This window comes from Mobula hypostoma, chromosome 2, assembly GCF_963921235.1.
Source record: "Mobula hypostoma chromosome 2, sMobHyp1.1, whole genome shotgun sequence".
NCBI classification, from domain to species: domain Eukaryota; kingdom Metazoa; phylum Chordata; class Chondrichthyes; order Myliobatiformes; family Myliobatidae; genus Mobula; species Mobula hypostoma.
Window position 1 is genome coordinate 114031047 of NC_086098.1, and position 19053 is coordinate 114050099.

The following is a 19053-nucleotide window of genomic DNA, read 5'->3' on the forward strand; positions in this document are numbered from 1 at the left end:
CCCGCACAAAACCAGGAAAACCAAGGTGCACATATGCAGTGACTTTAAAGTGACTGTTAACCCAGTTCTCCGTACAGTACCCTCTACCTCGTATTGAGGACATTTTTGCTCCCCTGTCAGGAGGGGAACATTTCACAAAAATCGATTTGACCCAGGCTTATCTCCAAATGGAAATCAATGAAGCATCCAAGAAATACCTGACGATAAATAGACACAAAGGCCTTTACCAGTACAACAGGTTGGTGTTTGGGATAGCATCAGCTCCTGCAGTCTGGGAAAAGGCAATGGACCAGGTCCTGCAGGGGATTCCAGGGACTCAGTGTTACCTGGATGACATCATTGTCACCAGCAAAGATGATGACGAACATCTTTCTAACCTTGAACATGTGCTCACCAGGTTACGAGAATATGGGCTCAGAGCTAATTGATAGAAATGTGAGTTTTTCAAAAAGGAACTCTCGTACTGTGGGCATGTGATCAACAAGGATGGCTTACGCGTCTCAAGATAAGATAGAAGCAGTGCTTAAGGCACCACCAACTGAGAATGTGTCTCAGCTGACAGCATACCTTGGTCTAGTGAACTATTACCAAGAGTTCTTGCCTAACCTATCCACAGTCCTACACCCACTAAATGCACTATTACAGACAGGGACACAATGGAAGTGGACTGAAAGCTGTGAGAAAGCATCTCAAGAAACTAAAAGACTCATAACTTCAGAAGGGATGCTTTGACCCCTCCTTACCAATCCGACTAGCGTGTGACACCTCGCCCCATGGGATAGGAGCTGTGTTATCGCACAAGATTCCAGATGGCTCAGAAAGACCAATAGCCTTTGCCTCAAAACGCCAACTTCAGCTGAACACAACTATGCACAGATTGACAGAGAGACCCTAAGCCTCGTGTGGGGAATCAAGAAATTCGTCACTACCTGTATGGTCAAAAGTTTACCCTTTTGACTGACCATCAGCCTCTTGTGTAATCTTCAACCCAAGAAAAGGCATTCCAGTGATGACAGCACAAAGGCTACAGCAATGGTGTCTTTTCTTAGGAGGTCACAGGTATGACATTGAACACAAGGGGACCAAGCAACATGGCAACACAGATGGTTTGTCACGTTTACTGCTGACGACTTCAGAGATAACTACACAAATGGATTCAGCAGAGTTCTTTCACACAATAGCTGAACAATTACCAGTGACATACAGCCTCATTGAAAGGGAAACACGCAATGACCCTATGTTGTCAAAAGTGTATGACATCACGGTAAAGGGATGGCCAGCACAGGGTAACACACTGTTTCCAGCCTTCTCAGCGAGGAAGGAGCAGTTGTCAGTGTGTCAGGGAACACTAGCGTGTCGCTCACGAGTTGTGATTCCTCCCACTCTACACACCAGAGTGCTGGAGGAACTGCACGAGAGGCATCTGGGTACCATGAAGATGAAAAGTCTCGCTCGTGCCTATGTGTGGTGGCCAGGAATCCATAAACAGATTTAGGACTTGACCAAGAACTGCTTGGGATATTAAAAGATCCAGAACACACCACCACAAGCTCTTCTCCATCCATGGCAGTGGCCCTCATCACTATGGCAACGAGTGCACATCGACTTTGCTGGACCATTCATGGACTCTATCTTTTTAATCGCCGTCGATGCACATTCCAAATGGCCAGAGGTCATCAAAATGAAGACTACCACATCGGAAAAGACCATTACAGTTCTGAGGATCATGTTCGCCAGGAATGGCATACCGGAACAAATCTGCACAGATAATGGATGACAATTTGTCTCTGAAGAATTCCAAAGTTTTGTGAAGAACAATGGAATCAAGCACTTTACATCTGCCCCTTATCATCCATCCACAAATGGCTTGGCAGAAAGATTTGTGCAGACATTCAAAATGGACAGCGAAAATTGATCACTGCAACACAAGATAGACAACTTCCTCCTTGCCTACTGTAATGCAGTACATGCAACCACTAAGCAGACTCCAGCGATGAGGTTTCTGAACAGGAACCTGAGGTCCCGCATGGATCTTCTCAAACCAGATGTACGGTGTGATGTGGAAAACAAACAGTTCAAACACTTGAATGCCAAGTCAACACGGAGCTTCAGTGTGGGACAGTCAGTGCTTGCACATGATTACTGGACTGAAAAGTGACAGCTGAGTACAATTTCCGCCATTGACGGGCCACTGATGTATAGCATACAGGTGGGAGAGAACATATGGAGACGGCATGTGGACCAAATCCTGGATGCTCAGGTGAAAAACACAACACCACTTTCCCCAGATTCCCATGACATAGAAGCACGTCATGTGGACCAAATACTGAATGCTCAGGTGAAAAACACAACAACACCTTGCCAGGACTCCCCAGATATAGAAGCAAACATTCCTGATGTGACCACGTCAGCCTCATCTACAGATAAGCCTGTCATCAGTGCTGAGGGCCCACCTGATGTACCTGTGGAGACTCATTCCCCAACACAAAAGTTTCAGGACAGACGTTACCCGGAGAGGCAGAGAAGACAAACCCCCCCCCCCACCCCCAGAGACTTGAGTTTTGCATGGGTCTTAGACCAAAAGTTTATAAAAAGGCTTGTTATAATTTGATATTAAGTTACTAAGTAAACAAATGGTAGGCGTTTGTATGTTAAGGATAAACATATTTGTTAGCATAGTGCCCCAGTAAAAAAAAAGTTGATACACCATTAAAATAAAAGGGGAGGAGTGTACCGAGCCTACATTATAAGGGACTACTTTATGTTTTAGTAACACGTCGTGCATGCGCTATTAGGCGCATATTAAGCATGCGTTATTAGCCACGTATTGATCTATATGTGTGTGCTGAGTTCGGATTCTGCTAGTAAAGGAACCACGAAACTTAGCTCCCGTCTCCAGTGTTTTTATTAATAGCATTGCTGTGTAACCAGGCCACATACACAATAATAATAAAATTTCCTTTTTAGTTCATTAAAACTACAGTCAAATATGTTTGCATGTATGCTACTAGGAACTTTTTGAAGAGGCATTAATCAGGTTTGTTGACAACAGATGTTTCAGTTAATGGATTACATTTTACTCAGCAATTCAAGTTTGTCCTGCCTAGGATCCAGTAAGGCACATTTTTAAACGATTCCTTCCCTAAAGGTCACAAATTATCTTGACCTAGAAACACATCCCCGGTTCTTCACCGTTTCTGGGTCTAAATCCTGGAACTTTCCCCTAATTGTATATATTCAAAGTATTTTCACACAAAGACCGCAGTGGCTTAGAATGATTGCACGCCAACACATTCATGAGTAATTAAGGACTGAAAAAGAATGCTGGGCTTGCCAATGAAAGCCACAATTCTTAAATTAAAGTCCCTCAAAATAAAAGGTGTCTTGAAGGTCTTCTTACTTGAACAAGCCAAATGGACTAGCTGTTTGCAGGCTTGGAGCCAACTTTTTGAACAAAATTTATATGATCAAACAGAAGAAGCATTCAGACTATTATTTCAATAATACACCCCTAACTTTCCCTCACACCAATATATCTAAGATTTCTAGTCAATTAGGTATTCTGCCTCAGTCAAAACTGTTCAAGTGATACTACATTCCACTGAGATTCCAAAAGTTTTATTTTATCTTCAAATATAGATTTCCTTTCCACCATAGGTGATAGGCTCTCAAATTTGTAAGTTTTCATTTCCTGTAATTTTGTTCATGCCACTTCTTTCCCCCATGACCAGAACGAGAAATTTCCCTTGCCCTTTCTTTTCACCCATCAACTTCCACAAGCAGATCACCCTCCAGAATATCCAATGTACAAAATACATTTGCACAATCAATCAATCTTATATCCCCTTTCAAAGGGATGCGATTTCCAGGATGCTTTGGTTCTACCTTCCACTTACAGCAACTCTCATTCCATTCACGTGACACCACCCCATATAAATTCTGAAGACGGGAGACCTGTTGACATGTTTGGTACAGCTTTGTGGGCTGAAGGGCCTGTATTGTGCTGCAAGTTTTCTATGTTTCTATCTGCCTTTTCACTGCTCCCTTTCCACCACTCAGGGCTCCACTCTGAGACGAAGGAGCTCTTTATTTCTCAATTTTCTGTATTCTACTTTTGATGCTCACAATAAAAATCTATCCAAGTTAGTGATACATCTTTATTCAGTCTATGAGCACAACACGAAAGTTATACACAGCTATTACTTTAATTCTCCATTGCATTCCCAATCTGATCCTTTTCCTACACTGTTCCAAATCCACACATACTTCTTGTAATTCATCTTTATCATCTTCACCGCCTGCTCCATGACAATTTTCACCATGTGTCCTATTCTCCATCAAGTTCACACTTGCCCTTTTGTTCTTTGCCTCTCCTATTTTTCCACATAATTTAAAGAATTGTTGTATCACCAACATTGCTTACTTTACTTTATTGTCGCCAAACAATTGATACTACAGTGTACAATCATCACAGCAATATTTGATTCTGCGCTTCGCGCTTCCTGGATTACAAATCGATAGCAAATATTAAAAATTTAAATTATAAATCATAAATAGAAAATAGAAAAGAGAAAGTAAGGTAGTGCAAAAAAAAACTGAGAGGCAGGTCCGGATATTTGGAGGATACGGCCCAGATCCGGCTTCCTCCCAATTAAACATCATCAGCATATTAACTATTTTCTTCTCCAAGAAGCTGCCTGGCACATCTATTTATAGTACTTTGTCAATATGGAAAACTTTGATAAAAAAAAGTTCAATACCTTCAAATGAACAAAAAACAAAAATCAAACCTACTGAAATTAATTTTTTGTCAGAAATCAAGCACATGTGGAAAATTTGAAGAGGAATGCTGTAAAGACCATCAACCTTAAATGTTCATTCTGTTCTGTTCACAGGTAGATTATCCCAACACTTTTATTGGAAGTTACATTTCAAGTAATAAATTCTAAAGAATTTTTTGTACAACACCATTTCAATTAAACATCCTTTCATGCAAGCTAAAAACAGAGAACAATTTAAAACTAACAGCAATTCAAGGCGACAATATTGCCAATAGCTAACTTTTGTTTTGCACCAAGAATGTGAAACCGCTGTGTACCTTTGCAGGATTAGCCGATCTGCTCCGGCCACGAACATCATGCGTGCTAACAACGCGCCTTGGCCAGTCAGACATCCTAGCATGAAGATTCTTGCAGGTTGGTGGAGATGAGTTGGCAAATGCTGAACGAGGACAAATTGGAATAACTGCAGTATTATGTGAAGTTGAAGAATGAAGGTGAAGAATAAGAGGAGAAAAGACAGCAAGCATTAGCTTGAAAGGAATGCAAAAAGTTACCAAAACCATCTCTGATGTTGCATTAATCTACTTTTGCCAAAGCTCAAAGATGGTTTCAGTTTCCAAATAAAAGACTCCTTCACAAATCAAACTGAAAACTAATTTAAAAACTTCTTTCAACTTTTTTTTGTCAGAAGTATCTAATTTTTTAAAATTTTGCCAATAATCAAGATATCTCTGCACTCAAATTTTCTGATACGGATTTTTTTCGGTGTCAACCAAATGATATGACACTTAATAAGATTGCAAGATTTTGTATTTTTTTTTGTAGTTGAATTTTGAAAAGCAAAAAAATCAAACCAGTACACTGCTCCTACATGGGAATTGAGAATGAGTAAAATGGAAAAGCAATATACAGGTTTAATAGGAAGTAAAATGGGATTATGAGATGAGAAATGGGGAGGTAATATATGGTCTTGCCAAACGTGATCCTTCATCTGATGAAGATTAATGTAAAAAAATTGTAAATTTCCAATAATTAAAATTGTAGCAAACATATGCGAAACTGGAGGGACTGTTTAGTGGTAATTAAGAGTTAACACTTAAAATTTTATTCTCCTTATATGATGAACTCCAAAACTATTTGGTGTCTTGAGTAGGTAGCTATCACCCAAGTATAACCAGATGTTTCTGAATGCCAAGCTTCTCAGCAAAGTACTAGGATAGTGAAGCCCCTTGGAAAAATGGAGCAATCCGGACAGTAATTTCTTGCAGTACCTATTGATACCAGAAAACACTAACCAATTACTTCTTGGCGAATCATAAACTTGCTATTATGGAACAATAAGATGCAGAAAATGTGTCCAGCTCATCTTTAGCAATAACTACTTCTACGAAAATTTTTCAGGCAGAGAGGTCTGCATGTAATTAACTTCTGGGTCTTCAAAAATCAACTCTCTCAACCTATCCAACAAACAGAAATGGTTTTGGTTTTATAGTGCAGTTAAAGTCAGGAAACACATCACACACATACACAATGATAAAATAGCACTACAAGCAGCTAACAGGTTGTTAAAGATGATAAGAGATTTCATAATTTATTTGTAAACGTCTTATCCTTCCAGCTGCCAGAACACAAAATGCATAAAGAAAGTAGATGTTGCAGATCATCAGCAGAGTGTATTCGCAAGAACAAGAGCAAATTGTTCTAGAAAAGGTCAGCAGATTAAGCCTTCTTTTAATATAAAGAATTACAAACACTATATAACAACTCTGAAGGCAATTAAAAACTTCAAACAGAGCAACCGTCAAGATGAAAAAACTTCAAATATGACTGTTATTGAAATTGCACTTAAAATTTAACTTGCAATATACATAGCTCAAGCAGTCAACCTGCTTCAATGCTACACTTCAAAATTAACGAGTCCTAAAACGCCAATGTTAATAAAACAAAACATGTTTAATCAGGAAAGGATTAGTTTGAAAAATATGATAATTGGGTGACTTTGTAGTAGGTATGGTTTTAATAGCCTTAATATAACATTTTTACAAATGTGCTAATCAGATGAAGGTTGGCTACAATTTTTATTTAGCCAAGTAGAAAATGTCAGAACTTTTCCCAATATCTATTGTATTTTTGCTTTCAGATAATTACACAGCTGAGCCTTGCAGAAGTATCTCTTCTGAAATATTAAATGTTTCTCTAACAATAAATGCTGCCTGATGTGACTATTTCTCCTACTTGACAGCAAAAGTTGCCCGTTAAAATTTAAAGAGGTCTTGGAGTCCAGTTCATGGCTCACTCAAAATGGTCAGGCAAATCAATCAATAGGATGGATTAAAAAGATGCAGGGCATGCTGACCTTTATTGTTTGGGCATTGACTACCACAGTCGAGAAATCATGATGTTACTTTGGTTAGACCACATTTGGATTATTGGATACCACTCTGGTTGTTCCAGTACAAGAAGGATCTAGCAGTTTTGAAAAGTGTGGAGTAGAGGTTTACTGTGATTCAGCTTGGATTAAAGGGTTTGAGCTATAAGGAGAGGTTGGAGAACTTGGGATGTATTTCCGGAGTATCAAAGGCTGAGGGGAGACCTAATAGAAGTTTATAATGTTATGAGAGGCACAGAGAGAGTCATAACCCTTTTCTCAACAGAGTATTTCAGACATTGTTCCAGCAACCTTAGATGCAAAGTCCAAATACAGAGCAGTCTCCTGGCTGTCTGTCATGAGCCTCCTAAACTGTCTCCTGCAGAAACTGCAGCACTGCTATACACAGATTTTGTGACATGTGATTATGTGATCATGGGAGGCATAAGCGAGCGTTCCACGGTCTCATGTAAGCAGGAGCTGATTTTCCAGGAACATCAGAGGACTCTAAAAAGGGCTAGAAACCTTGAATAATTTAACATTTTATCCATTGCATCTGGGCATTTCAAAAGCTGCATTATTGATAATATTCATTGACGTAACTTTCACCTAACAAGATTTACTCAGATACATCAAAAGTTGTAAATTACCTCTCCGTTTCATGCATTAATGGCTTAAGTTATTCATATTGAGAGTGTTTGCTCCTTCTGATAGCTGATGTAAAAGTTTTTTTTAAATTGAGGACATGTCCAACATGTTTTAATTTTAAGTCTGGTAATGTAATTGGAAAAAAAGTAAAAAACTTATTTCATATTAGAGATACTCCTGGTATGTAGAACAGCTAACTTAACGCTTGCTAAGAAATCTGGAGCCACCAGTAACTGACTAGTTTTTCCCATCGGCTTAAAATAATTTTTAAAAAAATCAAGTGTGATAGGCCTGTAGTTTTCTAATTTGGCATATGTTTTCACCAACCTCTTTCATATGCAAGAATCACTTTTGGACTAAATCAACAAGAAAGATATATTGAATTCATATTAATTCATCATTCCTTTCAACCATGGATCTCAGTGACCCAAAATGGGAAAAAAATCACTTAAACTGCTAACAATCTGCATAATTACTTGAAGTATATCTGAGTGTTGCTCCTTTTATTTTATATAATGCCAAATTTTCAATGTAAATAATTAGCAGATTTAGTTTGCTTAGACTCCAGTACCTACAAATTCCCTTCAGATTTTAAATCTAATAGCACTAATTAATGTATTCCTACTTCATACTCGTAAACAGTGTAGCATTTAACTACATTAAAAATTAAGTAGAATTGTACTGATTCAATCTGATTCCAACTATGTAATGTACTTCCTACCAGTACTTAGTGACATGTAATCAGTTCCCAAGTGTCCATAAATATTGTAAAGACCCAAATAAATTCACTAATTTGAACAGTCTATCAATATATAAAATGACTGAATATTTGAATATCATAATTCTGTACAAAGTTGAATTACCTGCATCCAGACTACTCCCATACAAGGCAGCAGTGCTTCTGCTTCTAGCTAAGAATGAGTGCGTGGGAGTTAAAAGACGAGTGACAATGCTGCTTTCCCAGGGACTCAGCTGCAATCGTCGTGCTGTACAAAATAAATAGACAATTATGCATCAAATATTTCAATCCATTTTAAATATAAATATTGTGAGACAAGAAAACTTGGAAGTGATAATTAAGCCTTACAATAAATTACTTTTCAGGTTAAACTTCATGCATGAATGCATTAAATGGATTATTGAGACTTTGGATTAAAGTATAAGAAAGAAATATTTTGAATATGAAGTTTAATTCATAAATAAAAGTCATTGGGCTTTGTTGCACATGTCACAGAAAAACTTATGCAGGCATGCTGCCAAAATGCACTCTAATTTACAAAAAAATAGATGCTTCAGAAATATGTTGATATGCCCAAAAGAGTATTTAGAAGTAAAGTAACCAAAGTACCAAAAAAGTGAACTTTAGTTTAAATACACAAATAGTTGAAAACAACATACAGAACAAGCAAAGTAAGATTGGCTTCATGCAGAGCAATGTACAGGGATTACCACATTAACGCATCATCTTCAGAAGCCACACACAAGCCTTCCAAAAATTGTGTCTTACTATCATAATGTGAAAATAATCTGGAAATCAAATCCTTTTGCTACACAGACGGATAACTTCCCTTTGCATTTTTTTAAAAATGAGTCCCAAATTGTTTTATCATTGATAATCCTTGAACCAAATAATGCTTATATATGTACTAACAATCTCCATTTGCATTTACTTATTTCTGCAGTACACCAAGCTTCTACAACTGCTAATCACAGATTTACCTATAACTTGTAATACCTATAAGCATTACTTTCTGGAAATTGGAATTCCAGATTTGGGGAAAGAGTTAAACAGTTATCTTTAAACAGAGAGTTTGAAAACATTCAATGTTCAATTTATAACATTAGTGTTCATCACTAGCTTCGTGCCCAGAAAAATACAATAGCACAGTCTCAAACAAAGGTTGCAATGTTCCTAACTATCAGCACTAACAGAGGGCATGTAGTTGAAAGCACAATTATTCCGATAAATTGTTTAAGTATCTTGTTGTTTGGGTGGAAGAGCTTAGCAGGGGTAGTATACCTAAAAGACATGTGACCAGGATGGAATGCATAGGTATTTTGTTGGTACGTGGCATGGAGTGTTGCCCCTTGATTCTTTAACCACTAACTGAAAGAAGTTCTTTCGATTAGTCCTGATGAAGGTCTCGGCCCAAAACGTCGACTGTACCTCTTCCAACAGACGCTGCCTGGCCTGCTGTGTTCACCAGCATTTTTTGTGTGTGTTGATCCATAGAGTGTGCTCTTTTTCTTTTTAACAGTTAACAAGAAAAAGTTAAAAAATATTCAACACCTTATGTATTTTCCAGTGAGCAAAGTTAAAAAAGAAAGATTAATGATGGGAATAAATATAGCACAACTACTAATAAAAGATATTAGTTAATGTAAATTTCCTTCCACTTGTCTTGATGAAAGCACTAATGTTACATCATCAGCTAGGCTAGCTCGATTTTGTAGGAATGATGAAATATGCACATAGCTCATTACCTGAACCTGAACTTTTGAGCATCATTGGTTCAATTACTGAACAATTTTCTTTAAGATTCACTAAGCTCAGGTATTCAAAGAAATTGCAAAATTCATGAAGTAACATTAGACAAACTGGATTGATTGGGATAATTTTGAAATGCAATTGATTGATTCACAAAGCAGCTCAATTTGGAGACAAAAATTGTCGACTTAAGAGCTGGACCAGAAAATATTGAAGAAGATTGATTGGTTAGTGACTTCATCAAAGCATAAAATCCAGACAATGAGGTTCTAAAGCTCTGGAAATCAATTCCTGACATTTTTAAATGCCTGAAAAATCTTGCAATAGCAATATTAACAGTATTTTCATTGACATATGTGTATGAGTTATTGTTTTCAGTGATGACCTTGGTCAAGTCTATTTATAGTAGACTTACTGATAAAACTAGTGCTACATGCATAGTTCTCAAAACAACCAAATACAAGCTGGATATAAAATATTTGTCATCATTAATGCGGCAACAAAAGTCTCACTGAGAGTAAAGTTTGTTCAATCTACTTCACTTGATCTTTTACAAATATGCGTGGTTTACACTTTCACGTTCACAATCCTTATGAGGTACAATAACACTTAGAAATTGTGTTAATTTTCAATTATCTTTTTAAAAGATTGATATTAATAATTTTAACAGACTTTCTAAAATGTTTTATTTATTTCAATTTGTCTGTTATACTTTTATTAATGGTAAAACAATGAATACATGTAAATAACAAGACTCATTGTTTTCCTTTAAAAACAAAGGTCCACTTGTTAATCAATGATAATCACTGCTCAAAGTTACCATGGCGTAAAAGAGAAACTTTTTTTAGTAAATTATCACCAATTTGAGCACACACCCTCAAAAAAGTCCACTACCCCTGGCTTCGAGACCGACACCTTTCACTCTTCACCTTAACATTGCTATTTAGATGGACATTAATCACTTGCCATTTGTGGTCTTATGTGCAAATAGGCATATTTGCTGTCTGGACAGATGGAAGACAAGACAGTTTATAAAATATAAGTTCGTTATTGAAGTATTTTTTTCCCCACGACCCAATTATTGGATTTTGAGTTTAACTTATGTAAAGTAGGAAGGGAAGGGTGTGTATGGGAAGGAGAAATTAAATTTCAAATCTACTCCATATATCACTTCCATTTGATTATTGTCCTGATTAGCTACCTCAATTATGATCTCCACCTCCCATTAGGAAGGGCCAGGAAATGATACTTTGAACGAAGCTGCTGTTTTACACTGTAGTGAAAGGCGAGATTGCCAACAAATTGTGAGCTGCCATACAGATTTTTTGCCTCCATTTGAACCTGAGGCTAGGGGGTAGGGTAGGTGAGGAGAGGCATTGCTTTAAATGTCAGGATAAGTATTTTAAAACTGAGAAATTACCACACTGTATTGTCTAAATGATTCCAGGGGCCATCAGTGACTAGGTAATGAGAAATCAGAAAAGCACCAGAAAAAGCAAAGGAAGGGCTGGGGGATGTCAGGGAACACTGAAACAAGAGACTGGAGAAAACACACATCACTTGTTTTACCCAAAATGGGCTGAGGCAAGGATGATTATGCAGGAGACGGAAATTACTGAGGATTTCCATGTCCTGCATAATCTGAAGTCAAAGACATCAAGACGTCCTTTATTACATTCAGGTAGAGCAAGCGGGAGTAGGTGGGTTGACAGGAGAAAAAGTGGTACAGAAGAATCAGACCGGCCAAATGGCTTTGGTATTCCAATACAATACTACAAATAATAACTTGGCTTCTAATATTAAAACAGATTGAATATCATCAATATCCTTACTTTTTGACATTGCGCAGCTAATTGCTTCAGAAATACCCAGCTGCTCTCTCATTAAACCTGGCCTGGCTGGCTGTAAAGTCAGTTACAATTCAGTCTGTAGAAGCATGCTGTAGTAACAGAATTACTAGAAACTTTCAAGATCCTTTTTGCTCCCTTTCCTTTATATATTTTGTGTTCTTCAAGCAATTTTAATAAACCAACTAAGAGGTGTAAAGCAACCAGTATCTATTTTGGAAAACTTGATTGGTTTGCTGTACAAATGTAAAAGGAAGTGCTTCCCAGATAATTTCACAACCGAAGTCATGTTGCAGTTAATGAGTAATTAGGTGATAAATACAAAATTCATTCATGTCTTAGAAACACCTTGTTTGGATTCAGAGCAGAATTTCTCTGGCGTAGATGAACATAACTTAGAGGGCTGTTTAATAAAGGATGAAATCCTTTGCTTGAGAGCTGAACAAAAATTAAATATGCTGTTAAGTAGTCTCTCCTATTTTCTCATATGCCCTTCCATTAATAACTCATGGTTAAACATTCAAGCTTATTTCATGCCATTTCCAGTACACAGGTGTAAGGGAGGGCAAAATAATTGTTACTCAGCATATTTAAAAAACATATGGAGAACACAATACTAAAAAAAACCCACAATAAATATAAATTCAAAGATTCCAAATGTACAAGGTGGCTTGTGTACTAGATTGATTAGATGTACATAAGGAGACCCAAGATACAGGAGTGTCTGTATGTAGGTGACTGACAGGAAATGACAAGGTAGTAGTGCTGGGGGGGGTGGAAGGATAGGTTAGTGGGTGGAGGTGTTGATCAGTCTTATTGTTTGGGAAATGTAACTGTTTTTGAGTCTGGTGATCCGGGCGTGGATGCTATGTAGCCTCCTCCCTGATGGGAGTAGGATAAACAGTCCATGAACAGGGTGGGTTGGATCCTTCATGATATTACTGCCTTTACCATGAGCCTCCTGAAAACATCTAAGACTGTCATAAAAATATACACCCTTTCCAAGATGGCAGAGAATAAAATGTGCACTTATCAACCAGTTACAATGCTGGAAATTAATTTGGAACACTCAATCATACTTTTGATCAAAGCAACAAATTTGTAAAGACAAAATATTTAAGTTACCATAATCACAAAAGCTATATATTTAAAAAAAATCAGAGCATCGACAATGACCAACTGAAGGATGTTCATTAGGCAGGGAAGGTGCTGCCTCTACCCATATTCTCCTCCTTTTCACAGACATCACCCGCACCCCATCTTTCCGTTGCCTTAACAGAAATAGAGTTCCCCTTGACCTTACCTGCCACCCTATGAGCCTCAATATCCAGCACATCATTCTCCATAATTTCTGCCATCTTCAACAGGATCCTGCCACCAAACACATCCTTACACCCCCCACCCACACTCCACAGGGGCCACTTCCTCTGGGATTCCCTTGTCCATTCATTCCATCCCATTAATCTCCACTTCCTCTGGGATTCCCTTGTCCATTCATTCCATCCCATTAATCTCCACTTCCTCTGGGATTCCCTTATCCATTCATTCCTTCCCATTAATCTCCCTCATGGCACTTATCTCTGCAGGCTGAACAAGTGCTACACCTGCCCATTCACCTCGTCCCTCACCAGCGGCCAATCATTTTAATTCCACTCCCCACTCCTATTCCAACATGTCGGCCCCATGACTCCTCTACTGCCACAATGAGGCCACTCTCAGGTTGGAGGAGCAACATCTCATATTCCATTTAGATAGCCTTCTACCTGACATCGACTTCTTAACTTCTGGTAATTTCTGCCCTCCCCTTCTTTCATTTTCTATTCCCCATTCTGGCTCCCTTTTTTACCCCCCTGGTGCACTTTCCTCACCTATCAGATTCCTTCTACTTCAGCTTTACCCATCACCTCCCAGCTTGTTACTTCATCCCGCCTCCACCACCCATATACCTTCACCCTCACCTGACCGCATCTATCAGCTTCCAGCTTGTACTCCTTCCCCTCCCTCCACTTTCTTATTCTGGTTTCTTCCTACTTCCTTTCCAGTCTTGATGAAGCCCAAGGTGTCAGCTCCTTATTCTTCTCCATAAATGCTGCCCGACTTGCAGAGTTCCTCCAATATTTTGTGTGTGTTACTCTGGATTTCCAGTATCTTTAGAATCTTGTTTATAATCAAACTTCACAGATTTTCCAAATATTTTTCTACTACTCAAAGGAATATTTCATTTTATACATCATTTAATGATTCTGGAATGTAAAAAAAAAATGCAATGTCCCAAACCATTCCAGTGATAGAGAAAAACTACCACGATAACCATCAACAGATTTGTGAAAAACTACAGAATTATAATAACACTCAAGAAACATTTTCATTATTTGTACATTTATAGCTTAAAGCTGAACGTATTAGGCTGAAACAGTACCTTTGTCTGGAGAATTTAATAATGTTGCTGAAGATGACGATAACCTCTTGTTAATGATTGGATCAGCATGCTTTGCAAGGTTCACTGTAGATACTGAACGCCTATCTGAATCTAATACAAATAGAAATATTTGAAGATGATTGCCTGTGCATGGCATTGCTCTCTTTGCTAACATTAAAATTCATTAGACCAAATGCAATATTTCTGATCTACTATTAATAATTAGAAAGGTTATTAAGCATAACTCTATAGGTAAGATTACAAGATTTAAGTCCAATTGAAGAACACATAAATGGCTTTGTTGAACTTGGCCTTCCAATGAGTAAGTTTTAAGAAAAGATTTCAGTGATGCAAAATTCAGCTGCCTACATAGTCTGACAGAAAACAAAATAAGTAATTTGACCTCTACAAAATCAGGATTCTGACGAGACATCTTGTATGGTCCATTCAATTCACATCAGAAAGAATATACTGACTTGCAAAGCAAAGCATTACAGATCCACCAATATGATTCATGGTCTAGAAAGGCTAAATGATAACATTTATCTAGAACAGAATTAAATTAGTAGATTGAGTTATACGATTGAGATGGCAAAGATGATTATAAGATCTGTTGGAGTTGATAGAGACAAAGCACATCATCTAAATCGAGAACCACAAGAGAGTCTCAAAATTTGAGCTAATCCAGATATCAATGGTCATTTATAAATTTGGGGAACTTCCCTACCAAGAGTAAAACAGCTGAAATCTTCAAACCACGGCCAACATTTTTTCCATAAGTGCATGAAGAGATAGGGAACTAAGACAGATAGATTGAGCTAATCCAAAAATAAGTGATTGATGGAGTAAACCAGACAAAGGTTTCCTCCTTTTTTTTGTTGTTTTGAAATAAGGGCAATTTCAGTTCTTTAAAATAGAATGAGATTCAATATAGGATGTGCTATTAGATTTTTCTCATGAGGAACAATATGCCATCTTACTGAAAAACAACTTAACAACTCCAAGCATCAGGACTAAACTTCTGTTTCATACTTTCAGATTTGGCATACTTGCAAAAGCATTGCTATCTCTATAAATTAATAATAGAAGAAAGGGATTTATGAAACTATGTGTAAGCAGTTAATATATGTAAATAATAACAAACATGCAAGAACAGATTGGTTGTCTGGAAGGTGATATTATCCTATCAAAAATGAGAAAGATTATTATTGTTTTAATACTACCTTTAGGAATACCATCCTTATTTCTTGAGCAGCAATTAAAGTCTGCTAAGTCAATATAGGAGTATAAAGATCCGACAAAATGAACCAAAAAAAGAATCAAACAGAAGCAAATACAAGGAGCATTTCGCAAAGTTGAATACTAAGAGCACAAGATTAAAATATGATACTACATATGCCAATTTACATTATTGAAATTACACGAAGTTCACAGAACAGAAATCCCTTTTACAAGGAAACTGTAATAGATCCACTGATCAACTTTCCCGGATTCTACCATAAGACATTTTTTTTCTACTGGGAATTTAGCATTTAGGTCAAAGCATTTCAAAGATCACTGTAAAGTATGTTCATTTCCAGGAAGAACATGGCAGGAAAATTAACCACTTTCTCAAAAAGCAAAAACATTTTATAATGGTTAATTTTTTTCATTTTGTTGAATCTTTGTTAATTTCCTCAAAATACACAATTACAGTTTTTTTAACCTTAAGAAATATCCTATTACATGTACCATCTCTATTGAAGGTTGAATTGCTTTGTAGGGCTCTACTCGATGACCACCTGCTGGACTTCTGTTTTATCCTCTGACTTCTTTCAATTGTGCGACGTACAACTGCTTCATGTCGTTCCTTCAAGAAGAAAGGTTTAATTAACTCAAGATAGTTACTGTCTAAATTGCTCTAAAAATATTAATAATTAATATAGGAAACTAAATAAAGAAATTCAGAGATTCGCACGTTCAAATTTCCTATTTTGTTCTACCATGTAATTTGGCCCAGTCCTTCAAACCAAATACTTAGGACAATTTTTAAAAAGATAAAGGCCCAGGAAAATCAAAATCAGCAACAAATCATGTGGAAGGAAAGACTACAATAGAAAATGGACTGCTTATGATAATTATTCACAATAAACATACTCTGTCTTCTTGAAGTTTTTGTTTCCGTTTTTCTTCAACAGCAATACGCCGTCTTTGTTCCTTTAGTCTCTGTTCTTCAAGTTTCTTTTTTCGTTCTTCTAGTTGTTTCTCATAATGTTGTCTTGCTTTTTCCTCCTTTTCAAGTAATAGCTGTTCTCTTGCAGCTAAGTAATAATAAAATGTATTGTGAGTTACAACAATTGTTCTGAAACAAACTTAAACAATAACATTGCAAATTTATTACATAGTTAATATATTAATGAACAAGTTAGCAATAGGACAGTCAATAATACACCATATAACATTTCAATAATGGATGATCAACCTGATATAATCTTTAGTCTTCAAATGATTTGCTTACTTAAAAAGCTATGATTTACTGATGTTAATTCTTATATTGGCTTTAATATATCAAAAATTGTTTAGAATGACAAATTTGCACTCAATATTTGATCTTTCAAATATAAACAGCGCTTCATTTGGTAGTGCCCTTGCCTAGGGTCTGAAAGTAGAATTCTACAGACTTAAGTGCAAAAGCTGATATTTGAGTGGAAGATTAAGGATGTGCTGCATTGTTAGAGCTGTTTATTATAAAAGCAGATATTAAGCATATTCCAGATGCTCAGCTAAACACAAATGATCATTTCTTTTAAAGAGCCAGGGAATTATCCATTAGCTCTTGGCCAATCTACAGTATTCCTTACCACCAGAGATAGATCTGGTCATCTCACTGTTGCATTTAAATTAACAGCCAAAACTCCTTTACAACAATGACAATTGGTTGCTCAAACATCAAAAGTATTTTGGAACAAATTATAAAAATAAATGCAAGTTTTTACACATGATACTTATAGGCCACATCTTCAACCCCATGCTGGAGCTAATACTGGGAACTACCCAAATATCCCCATCAAAGATCTGATTTCTAAAGTTGGCAGTGACCAAAACAAGCGCTAGCACATTTCACCATATCGCATGTGTTACTGACTGCTGTCCATTTGCCATGGAATCTAATGCGCAGGACATCACGTACTTCCTGGTTATTAGGTTAGGAAATCCAATGTTTTAGAAAGGAATTGGGTTAGACTATGATAGCATTAACAGCATATTGAAACTAGCAAGTGGGATTTGCTCTGTTATTCAATAAAATAATCATTGACTAATGTTTTTCAAAAAGTCTAACATCAGCAATCCTACAGGTATTCTGGATAAAATTATGTACTTAATGCCAGTATTACATTGGAAAATATTGCAAAGCCAGTCCAAAACCAATTAATCTCACAATATTATTAACCTGAGAAATATTGAAATTAACATTTGTAAATATAAATGGAACAATAATTTTTGAATATTTAGGACTGCTGTTGTCTCTCATGTAAAGTGAGACTTATGCCCAGGATACAGGCCAAAATTTCACTTAATTTTGAAAAAAAATTGGTGACCACAGTGCCATTTATGGAAAACTGCTATGAAAATCAGCATCTTTCTTAACATCCAACAGCATCTCTGCGTCTCTAAGAAATTTCCCTTTTTAGCCTCAACTCAATGTGATCTGTGGTATTCTGAACTACTGAAAGATTCTGTGCAAACAAAGTCTTTTTCTGTCCGTTACTATCAGTTTCTCCAGCATTTAAGTTCACATAACTTAGTTCACATGTGGTCTCATTTGTTCAGATCTTAAATGGCTTTTAAATTAAAGTTAAAACTGTTCTCTTCAATCCAATCATTCCTTCCTTCTCTTCAGTGGATTTAACACTGAATTCATTATTACTTTTTTATTGCAACACCAACAAATTACATTCAATACAACCAATTGCCAATTACATTTTGACTGTTTAACCCAGCCACCCCCAACCTTCATCACCATCCCCTCCACCCCTCTCTCCCCTCATCCCTCTCCCCTCCACCAACCAACTGAATAGTAGTACATACACAGACAAAGCATTCCTATTTTAACAAAGGATCTTTTAAGTTAGATATCAAATTTGTCCACATTAAGATTGTGTTTGGTCATGCATTATTTACTCTTGCTGATGAAAGTTCCAGGTAAGAAATGTCCAAAACGCTCTGAAGCCAGTGAGTATTTGAAATATCATGGGGAGGTTTCCAACGCTGGACTACAATCTTCTTAGCTGCAGCCAGGCCTGCCAGCCAGATTTTGCGTGTTTTTTCCGTAAAGGAAAGGTGGAAGTCATCATTTAGAAGATGTACAACTGGGTCCGTTGGTAATTGTACCCCTGTTAGTTCTGTAAGAGTACTGATAACCTTCCCCCACAAACTAAAAACCCCTGGACATTCCCATACAACATGTATAAAAGAGCCAATGGTTCCGTGGGGACAAAATGAGCAATATGGGTCAGGAACCA

At 37.0% G+C, this 19053-nt stretch overlaps 1 protein-coding gene across 2 annotated transcripts in view; it reads right to left on the reverse strand.

Moving 5' to 3' along the window:
* Window positions 1-19053, reverse strand: part of map7b (microtubule-associated protein 7b) — a 190138-nt gene that overhangs the window by 74435 nt on the left and 96650 nt on the right. For both annotated transcript variants that reach the window (XM_063040442.1, XM_063040441.1), the window contains exons 4-8: window positions 16688-16851; window positions 16283-16400; window positions 14552-14662; window positions 8661-8783; window positions 5099-5220 (exon numbers count right to left, since the gene is read on the reverse strand). In XM_063040442.1, coding sequence (XP_062896512.1) covers window positions 5099-5220; window positions 8661-8783; window positions 14552-14662; window positions 16283-16400; window positions 16688-16851 — 638 coding nt within the window. The remainder of the gene's footprint in view (window positions 1-5098; window positions 5221-8660; window positions 8784-14551; window positions 14663-16282; window positions 16401-16687; window positions 16852-19053) is intronic.